The sequence below is a fragment of the Eschscholzia californica genome, unplaced genomic scaffold, assembly GCF_041429995.1.
Source record: "Eschscholzia californica isolate CP2 unplaced genomic scaffold, dmEscCali1.0.p SCAF_3, whole genome shotgun sequence".
NCBI classification, from domain to species: domain Eukaryota; kingdom Viridiplantae; phylum Streptophyta; class Magnoliopsida; order Ranunculales; family Papaveraceae; genus Eschscholzia; species Eschscholzia californica.
The window spans coordinates 11,933,817-11,946,685 of record NW_028238420.1 but is presented as its reverse complement, the minus strand read 5'-3'; the positions used below and the strand labels follow the sequence as shown (position 1 = coordinate 11,946,685).

General features: G+C 37.4%; 2 protein-coding genes across 5 annotated transcripts; one reads left to right on the top strand and one right to left on the bottom strand.

The window, feature by feature from the left end:
• Window positions 1-409: 409 nt before the first annotated feature.
• LOC147548448 (lysine-specific demethylase JMJ27-like) lies at window positions 410-8,309 on the bottom strand. The gene is made up of 13 exons (XM_086666042.1): window positions 7,257-8,309; window positions 6,838-6,947; window positions 6,014-6,113; window positions 5,544-5,685; window positions 5,227-5,290; window positions 4,346-5,129; window positions 3,377-3,706; window positions 2,057-2,782; window positions 1,881-1,953; window positions 1,718-1,803; window positions 1,293-1,412; window positions 1,011-1,072; window positions 410-910 (listed from the first exon to the last, which is right to left on the bottom strand). The coding sequence occupies exons 1-13, from the start codon at window positions 8,016-8,018 to the stop codon at window positions 835-837; spliced, it is 3,435 nt and encodes a 1,144-aa protein (XP_086522168.1). The 5' UTR covers window positions 8,019-8,309; the 3' UTR covers window positions 410-834.
• LOC147548447 (sugar transport protein MST6-like) lies at window positions 7,251-12,431 on the top strand. Of its 4 annotated transcripts, none has more exons than XM_086666044.1 (3): window positions 7,251-8,339; window positions 8,524-8,750; window positions 10,655-12,431. In XM_086666044.1, the coding sequence occupies exon 3, from the start codon at window positions 10,683-10,685 to the stop codon at window positions 12,219-12,221; it is 1,539 nt and encodes a 512-aa protein (XP_086522170.1). In that variant the 5' UTR covers window positions 7,251-8,339; window positions 8,524-8,750; window positions 10,655-10,682; the 3' UTR covers window positions 12,222-12,431. The 4 variants fall into 4 exon arrangements, with proteins under 4 accessions (XP_086522170.1, XP_086522171.1, XP_086522172.1 ...); XM_086666045.1 differs by having other exon boundaries at window positions 7,642-8,332; window positions 8,543-8,746; window positions 10,702-12,431; XM_086666046.1 differs by having other exon boundaries at window positions 7,654-8,339; window positions 8,524-8,746; window positions 10,702-12,431.
• The last annotated feature ends 438 nt before the right edge of the window (window positions 12,432-12,869 follow it).

Sequence of the window (12,869 nt, the reverse complement as noted above, 5' to 3'; positions counted from 1 at the left end):
TAAAACTTCAATGGAGTTTGTCCGTCTGCAATTGGTTTACAAAACGTTTAACCTAAAACCCGCAAACAACTGGATTTTCACTTTAATGGATCTTCAATAGCTCGTCCATTAGTTTCTCGACCAACTAATCAAAAGAGAATCACCAAAATCTTTAGTTGAGAATCTCCTTGACAAAGCCTAAACAATTTGATTTTCTCTTCAATGGAGTGTCATCTGTGTCAAACAACTTATCAATATAATCGCTCAATTCTTCCGTCTAAAATCTGCTCTAAAGTCTCATCTCATTGTAGCTCAATTCTCTTTCTTTCTCTAAAATGAAATATGAAAAAATAGCCAGGGACTTTGTAATTGGATACTGGGCCCATTTCTAATTTTGGGCTACTTTGATAATTTAGATGGTGCCTAAAGATAAGAAAATAAATCTAGTCTTTCTACCATTAGAAAATTATACATGTTTGAATTCCCACAACACTAACAACAAAAAGATAAACATGTGCAGCAAAAAGTAGAAGCAAATACAACAACCTTCCACTGAAAGTTATGTTCTCGAGTAAAGAGTACCCATTCCCTTGAAACATCTCAACAACACATATAGCGAACACACGATCAGTGACCGTCAAAACCTCACTATATTCCCCAAGTTTAAAAGTAACTTTACTTAATTTACAAAATGCAAAAGCTGCTGCCAGTTAGCCAGTTAGCTTTCTCGGTGGGATCAGTGGAGAAGTTAACTATACATGCTTGGTATATGACAATGTCATATAACAAAAAGAGGCAAAATCAGAATCGAAGTACTCTTCGATCCAGTTGTGTTTCGTGACCTAAGTTTTTTCACTAATTCATTTCTGCAGTGCGTTCTTGATAAAGGGCAGGTGGACCAATATTCTCCTTAGCATCATCTTGATCACACCTGAAACATGTATAATTAGGGACGAAAAAAGACCAGAAGTGAGAAAGATGTATTTTTAGTTTATGATCTTAGCATACACATGTTATTTAGCTTGGCTTACTTGTTAAGTTGTTCAAGATCAGTTACGGCTTTGTTGATAGCATGGAGTGTGATCTTCTTTACCTTCTCAGGAACAAAAAGAATTAGATCATCAAATTTTTAATCACAATGAGTTCAGATCAAGAACAGAAAACACCATCAGAAGACAGTCATCAAAAGAGGATACGAAAAAATTTGAAAAAGATCTTCCTCACACATGGCTCGGGCATTTAAAAATGTTTTCGATGACCCAAAGCTCTATATTGAGCCTGAAATATCACAGCTAAAATAGGAGACGATGTACCTCCAGTTTGTCTTCATTTGCTCGATGATCTGGGGGGAGTAAGCGAAATTCTTCAGCCAACCGCATGCATTGTTGCACATTTTCGGGTGAAACAAAGTCCATTGCAACCTTTATACATGACTGTTAAGAATAAACAGTAAATTTCTGAAAATGTTAATAACAGAGTACAGAATAAGGAAGATTCCCAACGCTAAAACAAGGCAATACGAGATAACCAGTTCATGTGTAATAAATTCAGGTGAAGTTTGGGCACTAGTTTTTGTACAAGATTTATGCTTCTTTTTGACATAAGTTTAGCTGGTCATATAAGCTTCAACCAAAGCAGAGTGTCTAATTCCTAACGACTAAACTATCCTACAGGAGAGTAAACAGGTTCCTACAAAATCAGAAGAGAAAGGTCATCAATTTCATGGATTTATAAATACCTTCAGATTTCTAACTTGATGTGGACAACCAGCTGGAATAAATACTGCCTCTCCGAGTTCTTGCACAAATGTCCAGGGTTCAATTCCTACATCAAACCCAAACATATAACTAACAAATAAAGGCAAGAAAATTATACAAGTCAAATGTGGTTTATTAACGAACCATATTCCTCCTTTAGTTTCCTCTTGTGTTTTGCAGTCAGATAAAACGTTTGATCATGAATTGGATGAACAACCTGTAGAAATAAGAGTGTAAGAACTGAGAAGCTATAGCTTCAACTCTACAATTAATTATTTCAATGTTACAACATGTTACAGTACATATCCTTCTGCGTTTACCTGCTCTATTGGAGAACAGTGGATATGTCTGAATTCTTTGGAGTGTTTTCTAAGATATTCTTGAAGCTTCGGAACATCTTGTCTACGAAAAATATCCCAGAGTGCACCAGCATTACTACTCGTATTATCAGAGAAAGAAACATCAATATCTTCCTCCTCCCAATCATTGTCCAGTTCTTCATGGGTTTCAGCTTTTTTCTTGGAGCGAGATTCCATCAGAGCTGCAGGTTTCCTTGACTTTCTCCCAACACCTTCAGAGAACCGCCCCCTTTTCTTCCTCCTACCCCGAGAACTCGTTCCCTTTGCCAATCTTTTGCTAAAGTCCTCAGACACAGCATTGACAGTTACATTCTCCGATGAATCATCCTCTCCCTCTCCCTCTCCCTTATCTAAGTCATTAGTTAAAACATTACAACTTTCACCAGTTTCTGCATTTCTTTCGCCAGCATTAGGTTGTCCATCATCTGCCATAGGGGCAGAGGACCCACCTTTCTCTGATACTTTTAACAATGATTCTTCTTGAATAGTGGTCTCTAGTTCAGTACCCACAGATGTACAAGTGTCTTCAACATTAGACGGTGACAGGTGCTTATCATTCTCTTGGCACTCCCTAAAACCACTAAAAAGTTTTCGATTTTGGACATTGTGTTTCTTTTTCAATTCCTCCATAGCAGTAAGCTGTGCAGCTTTAAGGGTCACATCCTGAGTATGTGTTAGAACATTCACCTGTCATCAAGATTAACAAACTAGTGAGACTCTTCCAAACTCGAAGGGACTGATACAAGTAATGCCAGTGACACGTAGGTTCCAAAAAAATTGTAAGATATACATAACAATCTAAATTAATCTTCTAATACATAGCTACACTTCCAACTAATCTCTGTTAGCAGCCATCATAATTTACACAGCGACTTAATCAGGCAGTGGATATGAGCTACTATTTTTGGAACAAAATGTTGATTTAAGGTATATCATTGCATATGAAGCAAGTTAGGATCGACAAAGGGAAATGAGAGAGGTATATTAAATCATTAACTGACTGAGGCAACTAGCACTCAATAGAGCAAGCTACTTTAACTCGTATGTAGTGGTCAATAGAGTGGATTGCCGATTGACCTTGTAGAGCTGAAATTATTCTGAATTCTCTTTTAGATCATCGGTGAATGGACTGTCACCATGAAGCATCTAAGTAAGGTTTCTCACTATGACACAGGTATGGAAGCAAGATGACTAGTTAATGTCATTTAAGTGTACAAAAGCTTTTGCAAGTTAAAGGCATAAAATGCACACATTTCATAAATTCGATGAAACTATGCATACCGCATCAGACATGTCACAGTGCAGCTTGGTTACAGAGTCACCACGTCCAAGCTCTCTGGTGTACCCATAAGCAATATACGTCTTAGGCCCTAGATCTGGCTTCATTGTTTCCTCCGGCAACTTTGTAGCAAGATTAAGAAATCCACACTTTGGATTGGTATATTCTTGAAATGGTAAAGAACTAACAAATTCAGCACCATGGCGCGGCAAACGCTCCTCGAAGAAATTAGACGGCGGCCAATCCTTCAGTTTTAGCATCTCCGGCCACAAGTTTTTGTGTGCTCGACCTTTTAAGTAACCTTCAAAAAATTGGTGTATATTGATATCAACCTGCACAACATAAAGGTCTAATATAAGGATTTCAAATTGTGAAACAATGAGGAATGTGAAGACTAAAACGGGAACTTTGAATACCTTCAAACACTGCATAGCATAAAGAGAGAACCAAAAAAACACCGGGTGTTATAAGGATCAGCATTCGTCAACAAGGAAATGTTTTTCATTATTAGCTTTCCATGTGTGTGTGTGTGTGTGTGTGTGTGTGTGTGTTTTTATCAAATATCCTAGAAGCCTACTAGATAAAAACTTATTAAACCATTATTGGGATCATATAACTCGAGAATATCATGTCGCATAACTCAGAACAATGGAGTTTGACTATGTGCCTGAAGAGGAATCACAATGGACAGATCCCTAGTTTCTAGTGTTATTTTATGGCGACACAAGATTTACACTGTAAAAGTGGGTTCTTATTCTTATTGGGGAGCTTACAAAAAAATGAACTTTTGCCTCTGTTGCTCACGATATAATCAATTGGGTAATAACGCTTAAGAAATACACAACAGCTATTAAAAAACTCTTGATTCCTTAGTCTAACACAAAATATCTCAAGCCAGGTTATATTACTGGCAATGGAGTAAAAAGTTTATGCTCGTATAGAAGTACCAAGAGAATTAAAACGAAACAAACCTCACACCAGTCAAGGCAGTCAATAGCCTTCACTTCCAACTTCGAGGGACCCTTTTCCTTAACAGTTTTGTCAGAAATTGTAATCTCACGGAATGCGCGCCACATAACCATTGGCTCCCAGCTCAATCCAGCTGTAAGTTCCAGTACATTCTGGACAATTACTGGCTCACCTTTGATCCAATGCATCTGGAAGTGCTCCAAATCTCCATGTTGGATATTTTTAGCTATTGGGCAGTACAGATAGTTGTCATCGTAATCTTCTTGTGAAACATCTCGAGAGGCTGCTCTACGTAAGTTACTATTTCCAGTTTCAACCTCACCATCCAAGTTGAAACAGGAGCAGTTTTGTGTAGTAGTCGCTGGAATATCAAGAAGCTTGTATTGTTCTGCTATATCTTCTGCTCTCTTCTCCAATTCTGACACAAAATTTTGAGGAAACATGCACCTGAGCTCTAGAAGGCAAGAATTACAACCACCCATTTCCTCAGACGGGCAAGAAATACCACCATTACTCTTCATTTTCCACTCAGATTTCAGTCTTGCATGTTTATCTGCACCATTTTCAGCAGATAGGTTTGTCTCTTGCCTCAACCTTGATGGACAAGGTGAAGGCTCTCCGCCGTGCAAGTAAGATCTCCCTCTGTTAATATATTCGATAATTACTTCTTCAGCCCCTCCCTTCAGGCAGCCATCACGGATCTCCCGGCAACATGTCAGACACAAATCATAAAAACAGTTTGGGCAGCTTCTGTGAAAGTCAACTATAGAAGTTTTGCAGTTGTTGCTGCCCACAAGGCGAAGAGTATATTCAGTCACTAAACAGGACATGGATATGAAAAAATCAAACAGATTGAGAAAAAAATTAATACTGAAATACCTACCAGTACACACGCTCATCCCCAGGAATATCTACCCTTTTCACCACTACATCAGAAAGTGATAATCCTAGCAAGATTGAGAAAAAAAATCAAACAGATTTAGTATCAAGAACTGCTTTTTCAGTGGTTACACATGTGGTCAATGTACGCATACATTCATTATGCTAGAAAATGGGAGCAGTTGATTGCAATAAGTGAAGGGGAAAACAATGTCTCAATTATTGTAAGTTGATCTCACATTAACCTCTCAAACTGAGATAGAACAAAATTTAGAACATGGATACGCACAATAAGATAAATACCCAAAGCTAGCTAAGTACCTTGGATTTTAGCCTCAATCTCCCTTTCGCTTACTTGTTCTTGGTCAATTTGTCTCAAGATTGGAAGAACAGCTCGCAACAAGAACTTAGAGTGCTGAACTTTCTCTTCTGCTTTCATATTCATCTCCGAGATCTTCAAATTCTATGAGTGAATTACAAGTGCACAGGACACATAGTTAATAAGGATACGAACGATATGATATTCAAGGAGTCTAATCCCCATAACGTCCCTAAGGTAGAGGATGTAAAAGGGTTACTATTTCAGTGAAGTAGAAACTTGAATTGGTATTATGATGTTGTTCATAATTGGGAAGCTATGATGATGAAACATAGCTTCCCGAGTTTTCTTTGTTTTTTCCTTGTATAATTCTTTTTCTACATATTCACTCAAAGTTTCAATAAAGAAAGTTAATAAAAATAGCAAGCCAAAGTCATGACAGTAATAAAGAATGCAGGACAAAACAACCAACCTCAGATGTTCTATACATACGTAAGCATGCTTTGCAATTGCAGTTCCCTTCACAAACTGGGCAAGACTTTGAAATTGCCTCTTTTGATAACCGAGGATACCTGCAAACCATGAAAATCCAGAAAGAACAATTAGACAGCCTTTACTCTAGAACCAATAGTTCTCTACAAGTTAATTTCAACCCAGAATCTCTACTACCATAAGATGGAAATCTAGCACAAATAAAATGGAGTATTATAGTCATCCAAATTGACATAATAGCTTGAAAAGAACAGCTATCTTGTTATGTATCATCAATAGAAATAGTGTTGTCTGTGATAACACATTTTAATGAATTTAAAGGAAAAAACGTAACTGAAATAACTGCTGCTATAACGGGCATAACAGTTTAAACACCCCAACTAGTTACCATTATTTCCATATTCTATTTTTCCCAAAGCCATCTTAAGGGTTCAAGAAATCTGTATCTTATTAGCAACTTTGCTTTCACAGTTTAACGGCCACTTCATTGTAAAAAATGAAACCGCCACACGGACCATACTTTTACCACTTTTTACATTGAACATTTTTAAATATTTTCTGTATTTTAACCATTTCTCTTAGATAGGGTAAGTTAAACATTTTCTAGTATATTAGACATTGAAGAGAAGGAGTACTGATGCCACTTCCATTAGGTAGGATAAGTATGCAACATTTCAACTGATTCTAGCGCAATTACCGGACACAAAGTAGCAAGTGAAATGAAAAGCCCAATCATATAGCAATTTTTTCATGCTGATCAAATAGTTTCCGAACATATTTGAAGAAGAGGTGTTAAAAGATCACCAGCGTTCAATGCATTGTGTGCAATATCGTTTTCTATTGCACTTTTGGCACCGAACGATCTCTTGTTTGTCGCTCCTTTGACATTGATGGCACATGGAGCAGTCTTCTCTCTGTTCATCCATAAAAAAACACAATCATTAGGTATAAGAACCTAGTAAACATTGCTGGCAGTCTGAGAACTTCGATACAACCCTAAAATTCGCTATCAAGTAAATAGATTCCATATTCTCATCAGTATCTTCCAACTACAGAACTGGTTTGAATATCTACAATATTTCCTTCCATTTCCAACAGTAACCCACTTTTGTAGTCCAACTATAAAAACACTTGAAATTCAAAAAAAAACCAATCGTTGTTTTTTGGTGAAATTTCAAAAAATAACAAAAAGATGCAATTTTTTTTACTGAGAAATCACTTACAACAGGTCTCTTTCTTCCATTTCCAACAGTAACCCGCTTTTGTCCACCATTTGAAACCCTAGCTGAAGATGAAGACCCTCTACCCCTACCCCTACCCCGGCGAGAAACCTTCCTTTCTGTATCCTCATGCTTAGATTCCGATTCATCAACATTTACAAGTTCCCCCTTCCTACTCTCTCCTGAAATATCAAACTCTTTATGGACATTTGAAACCCTAGTTGAATAAGAAGAATGTGATGAAGATTGTCTACCCCTACCCCTACCCCTACCCCTACCCCTGACCCGGCCCCTGCTAGAAACTTTCCTTTCTCTCTCCTCCACCGCCTCTTCCTTAGGGCCCGATTCCTCCACATTCAAAATTTTCCCCTTTTCTCTCTTCTCTACTGAGATATCTACTAACTCATTTTCGTTCTTCTTCATTCTCTTCCGTAACTGTTGATCAGCAATCATCTCTCTCTCCTCCGAATGCACCCGACTCTTCATCTTAACTTGTTGATCATCATCGTTCTTCTTTTCTTTTTTGTTACTGATCGGTTGATAAATTAGTGATTCAGAAACAACAACAACAGTTTCTTCGATCTTGTTCTTCTTTGATTTCAAGTCAAGACTTAACTTGTAATGATGTTCACAGATTCTCTTTCCTTCCGCTTTCAAGTTCTTGCACCGCCATCCTTGGCCATTACTTTTAGGGCAACGGATCTCATCTGCCTGCAACGTTAATCGAACAACTTCACTGCCTTCACCTTCTTTGCCGTTTCCCATGGCGGTCGACCACTTCTCTCTCTCTCTCTCTACTCTTTCGCTCTTCTTCTTTATGTCTGAAAAATGGAGTGTGGTTTTCTAGTGGGCGGGAAAACAACTTTTATGGAGCTGCGGTTTTGTGAGCTAATCCCGCCAAAACCAGAAGTGATGGCTTTTTCTCGAACCCGGAAATAGCGTCGTTTTAATTAATGAAGAAGTTGATCACGGAATTTGAATCGTGAGAGATGACTGAGAGATCATCAGTCGTTTCACTTTCCACAACTTTATTCTTGAAATAAAGATTCTTCTAACACTACTTTTATCTATGTTCCTAGGTAAAAGGTGATTATGCCACAAAATGGTTTTTTTCACTTATCTTTCTAGTAATTGAAAAAGATCCTACAAAGGATGAAGTGTTTTTCGTAATTAAAATACTAAAAAAATTCAAAAGGTTTCAGTATAGAAGATAATTTTTCTTCTTTCCGCCTTTCAATCTTTTTTAGACAAACTTGTTATGTTTATATAGGTTTTGATGATTGTGGCAGAGTACAGCTGAGATAATGTGGTGATAAGGGACTGATCTCGATGATAGCCATGCACGTATGGTTGTTTGTATAAGAGATGATGGGTCAAAGTATATAAAGGGCTTTTACGTTGGGACTCTTTTCACCTCATATACGTAAACTAGTGTTTCATCGTGTTCCAAATATTTAACTAATGGAGTGATCCCAATTGTTCCCTGCTACGAGGTGAGTGATCAACACTTCTTTCGTTCTTTCGATACTCTTTCCGTCAGGGGCGGAGGTGTTAGTGGGCTGAGCCGGGCTGCAGCCCGGCTCTAACCCTTAACATTTTCCATATGAATCCTAATAAATAGTAACCTGACCCATTAATCCGTATAACCCAGCCCGGCTCTTAAAAAATTAAATCCCTTTCCCTACCTTAACTTCCTCTTTCTTCCTGGTACTCACGAATGAAAAGGGGTAAAAAAAACCCAAATATCCTATTGATATTTTCATTGCCCTTTTGCTCTTGACTTTGGAGTGTTACTCTTTTTTTTTTTTTTTTTTTTGTTGAAATGGAGTGTTACTCAATCTAGAAATGGAGACTACAAATCAAGTGTTTATATTTCTTATATGCTCTTAGATCATCACTCATCAAGTAAGTTCCTAATTTTTTTAATCTTTTCAAAGCCTAGTTTGAAATTAAAAAATTATGGAAGATTGAAAGTGAAACTAGTTGATCAATAATGATACAATAACTATGAACTTCTTCTTTATAGTTTATAGAATAAAAAACACAATACTTAGGTGTGAAATTGTGGAATGTGGATTATAAAAACTAACCCTAAAATTGATTGGAAATTGTTTGAATAATGGTGTGTTGGTTGTCTTATACATTATATATTGATTTCCTAATTAGATATTGATCGTTGGTATATATTGATGTCTTGGTATCGATGACTTCTTTTTTTGATATTTTTTGCTCTTTTTTGGTGTACATATCTATCGTACATAGATAGATATATGGTAGTTATTTTGCCGATATACATATATATAATGTAGTTATTCTAATATTATATAGATCATATTTTCTTTTGCAAACTTGTTCAGTTAATCATAAATTCGAAAGCTTAAATTTAAATGGCTATATGTACTTCACTTTTTAGCCCGCCCCTCGGTTAATTTCTGGCTCCACCTCTGCTTTCCGTTCAATGTTTCGAAAATAACTCCATTTAAAGTTGTTTGTGCGTCGTATCATTTTTCCGACGTGTTTGCTTATAGAAAATCACCATCCAAACTTCCTCCGACAAATTATTATCAAACTGTCACTTGCTTACAGGAAAAAGTTCTGAGGAACTTATGAAATTAATATTTTAAATTTTTGAGATCCAAATTTAGTAAGCACAATTACACAATTTGATCCACCAAAAAGTAAAATAAGTATTTAGACTTAAGTGCCTTGCACAGGAGGGACCCATTGAGAATAGTCCCATACCCACAAAATTAGCTTCATAGCCTGTGAGAGGTCCACTCTACCTCATGTCTAGTTGTCTATCCCCCTACATCTAGTTCTACCATTTTTTTCTCCTAATTTCTGTGATCAAACTAGATTAAAGACTATTGAAAAAGTTATTTTAGGGTTTCAATGCAAATTCATATAGAAAATGTTGTCCTTAAGCATCAAAAGTTTCTTCAAAACAAAGACTACCTAAATCTATTATTGCCAGTTCATTGGCTTATCAACTTATCTGTAAATTAGATAGGTTATTTTCAACTCTATCTTTAGCTAAAACAATGGTAACAACCTAATAAACCAAAGAAACAACTAAAGTTCTGTAATTTCTTTGGTATCTTAAAGAGTCAATTAACTCCAGCTGTGGGATATAGATTAATCCACAAATCCAAAACCTAAAAAACTGAATCATAAAGATAAGAAGGTGGCAGATTGAATTAGATGAACCAAAATAGTCTTTATCAATCCTTGCATTATCTTGGTGGATTACTACTATTTTTAGCATAACAATGAGATATATAAACGTTGAATCGATGACTTTAAACATCACCCACACAAATTCAAGCCGAAAATAAAATCTTTAAGTGGGAACTAAAGCTAGAAAAGAAGAGGGTTTGAAGGTTTTTGTTACCATTCTGTAGCTTTTGATCTTTTGCATATTGTGATAACATGGCTGGAGGTGCTGTAGTTTCCGGTGGACCGGTAAAAGATTATGGCGGGAAGGTCACGATGTTCGTGCTCATGACATGTCTCGTTGCAGCCACCGGTGGTCTCATATTTGGTTATGATCTTGGAATTTCAGGAGGGGTGACATCCATGGATGTTTTCCTGCTCAAGTTCTTCCCATCTGTATACACAAAAATGCACAATGCAACAGGACATGAAAATCAGTACTGTAAATTCAACAGTCAGTTGTTAACAAGCTTCACTTCTTCCCTCTATATTGCAGCTTTAGTCGCTTCCTTTTTCGCCTCGGCAACAACAAGAGTCTTCGGCCGGAAAGTTTCTATGTTGGTAGGAGGAGTTATCTTCTTGGCTGGTGCTGCTCTAAATGGTGCAGCCAGCAATGTCGCCATGCTTATAATCGGCCGGATACTACTTGGTGTCGGTATTGGGTATGCTAATCAGTCTGTCCCTGTCTATCTATCAGAGATGGCACCGGCAAAACTTCGTGGAGCACTAAACATGGGATTTCAATTGGCAATCACAATCGGTATATTGATTGCAAATCTTGTGAACTACGGAACGAGCAAGATGAAAGGCGGATATGGTTGGAGATTGTCTTTAGCTCTTGCGGCTGTACCAGCTATCATCATGACTGTTGGTTCCATCTTCCTCCCTGACACCCCGAACTCCCTAATCGAAAGAGGACACCAAGATAAAGCAAAGGTCATGCTAAAGAAAATCCGTGGAACAGAAGAAGTAGAGGAAGAATTTCAAGACCTTATCGAGGCAAGTGAAGCATCAAAGAAGGTAGAACATCCATGGAGGAATATATTGCAACCCAAGTACAGACCACAACTTGTGATGTCCATTGCTATTCCGTTCTTCCAGCAGCTCACTGGTATCAACGTGATCATGTTCTACGCTCCCGTTCTCTTTAAGACATTGGGATTTGGTGATGATGCATCTCTCATGTCTGCCGTCATTACTGGAATTGTAAACATGCTTGCGACCTTTGTTTCCATCTGCACTGTCGACAAGCTTGGTCGGAGAGCTTTGTTTCTTGAAGGTGGCATTCAAATGCTCATCTGCCAGATTCTTGTAGGAGTCATCCTCGGGGAAAAATTCGGGGTAGCTGGTGTTGGATCCATGTCAAAGTCCTCATCGTATCTAGTCTTGTTCTTGATCTGTACCTACGTGGCGGCGTTCGCCTGGTCATGGGGACCATTGGGTTGGTTGGTACCCAGTGAGATATTTCCCTTAGAGATCAGGTCAGCAGGACAAGCCATTAATGTATCAGTGAACATGCTCTTTACCTTTATCATTGCTCAGCTTTTCCTTTACATGCTTTGCCACATGAAGTTTGGTCTCTTCTTCTTCTTCGCCGGCTTTGTCTTCCTAATGACACTCTTCATTTTCTTCTTCTTGCCTGAAACAAAGAATGTACCCATTGAAGAGATGAATAATGTATGGAAGAAGCATTGGTTCTGGGGAAAGTACATCCCAGAGGAAGCCATTATCGGTCACCGCCACTCTCAAACATGAAGGTTGCAGAATACTAGTCAATAATCAAGATACGTGTATAAAACAACAAAAATGATCATTGTTATACTGGTCTGGGCAATTGCATTCCTTGTTATTATTCTCTCTTATTTATGCTAATGTATCAGAATCCAATTTAGAACTTCTTTTAATTCATTGTTGTAATCAAAGCAAAAGAACAAGAGAAATAACCATCCAAACTTTCTTCATTGATAACTATGTCAACTGTCATAAGCTCACTTTATCTCTGTCACAACTCTTTCCTAATCCTCTCTAATTTCGGCGCAATGGAGTGTTATTAGTTTTTTTCAGAAATGAATCTAAACTAGGACTAATCTATGTTAATATTACTGAACCCTTATTTTTTTGTACTCGATAAAAGGATGCAATATTACACTGAGACGATATAGGAGTTTCTTGGTTGGTGGCTAGTTCCAGACAGTTCCCGAATTACCTTTTCATCCGTTAACTTGTCCAGTATATCCAAAAAATCTCTCCTTCGATATTTTTTAAGAAGTCTCTTCTATGATATTTAGCTTGAGTGTAGAATTAGAAGATTTTTGTTAGGGCTAGAATCCTTATACATATCCTCGACATATATTAATCAGATCATGGATCATGAGGTTTATAAATGGGAGAAAACTAGAACTG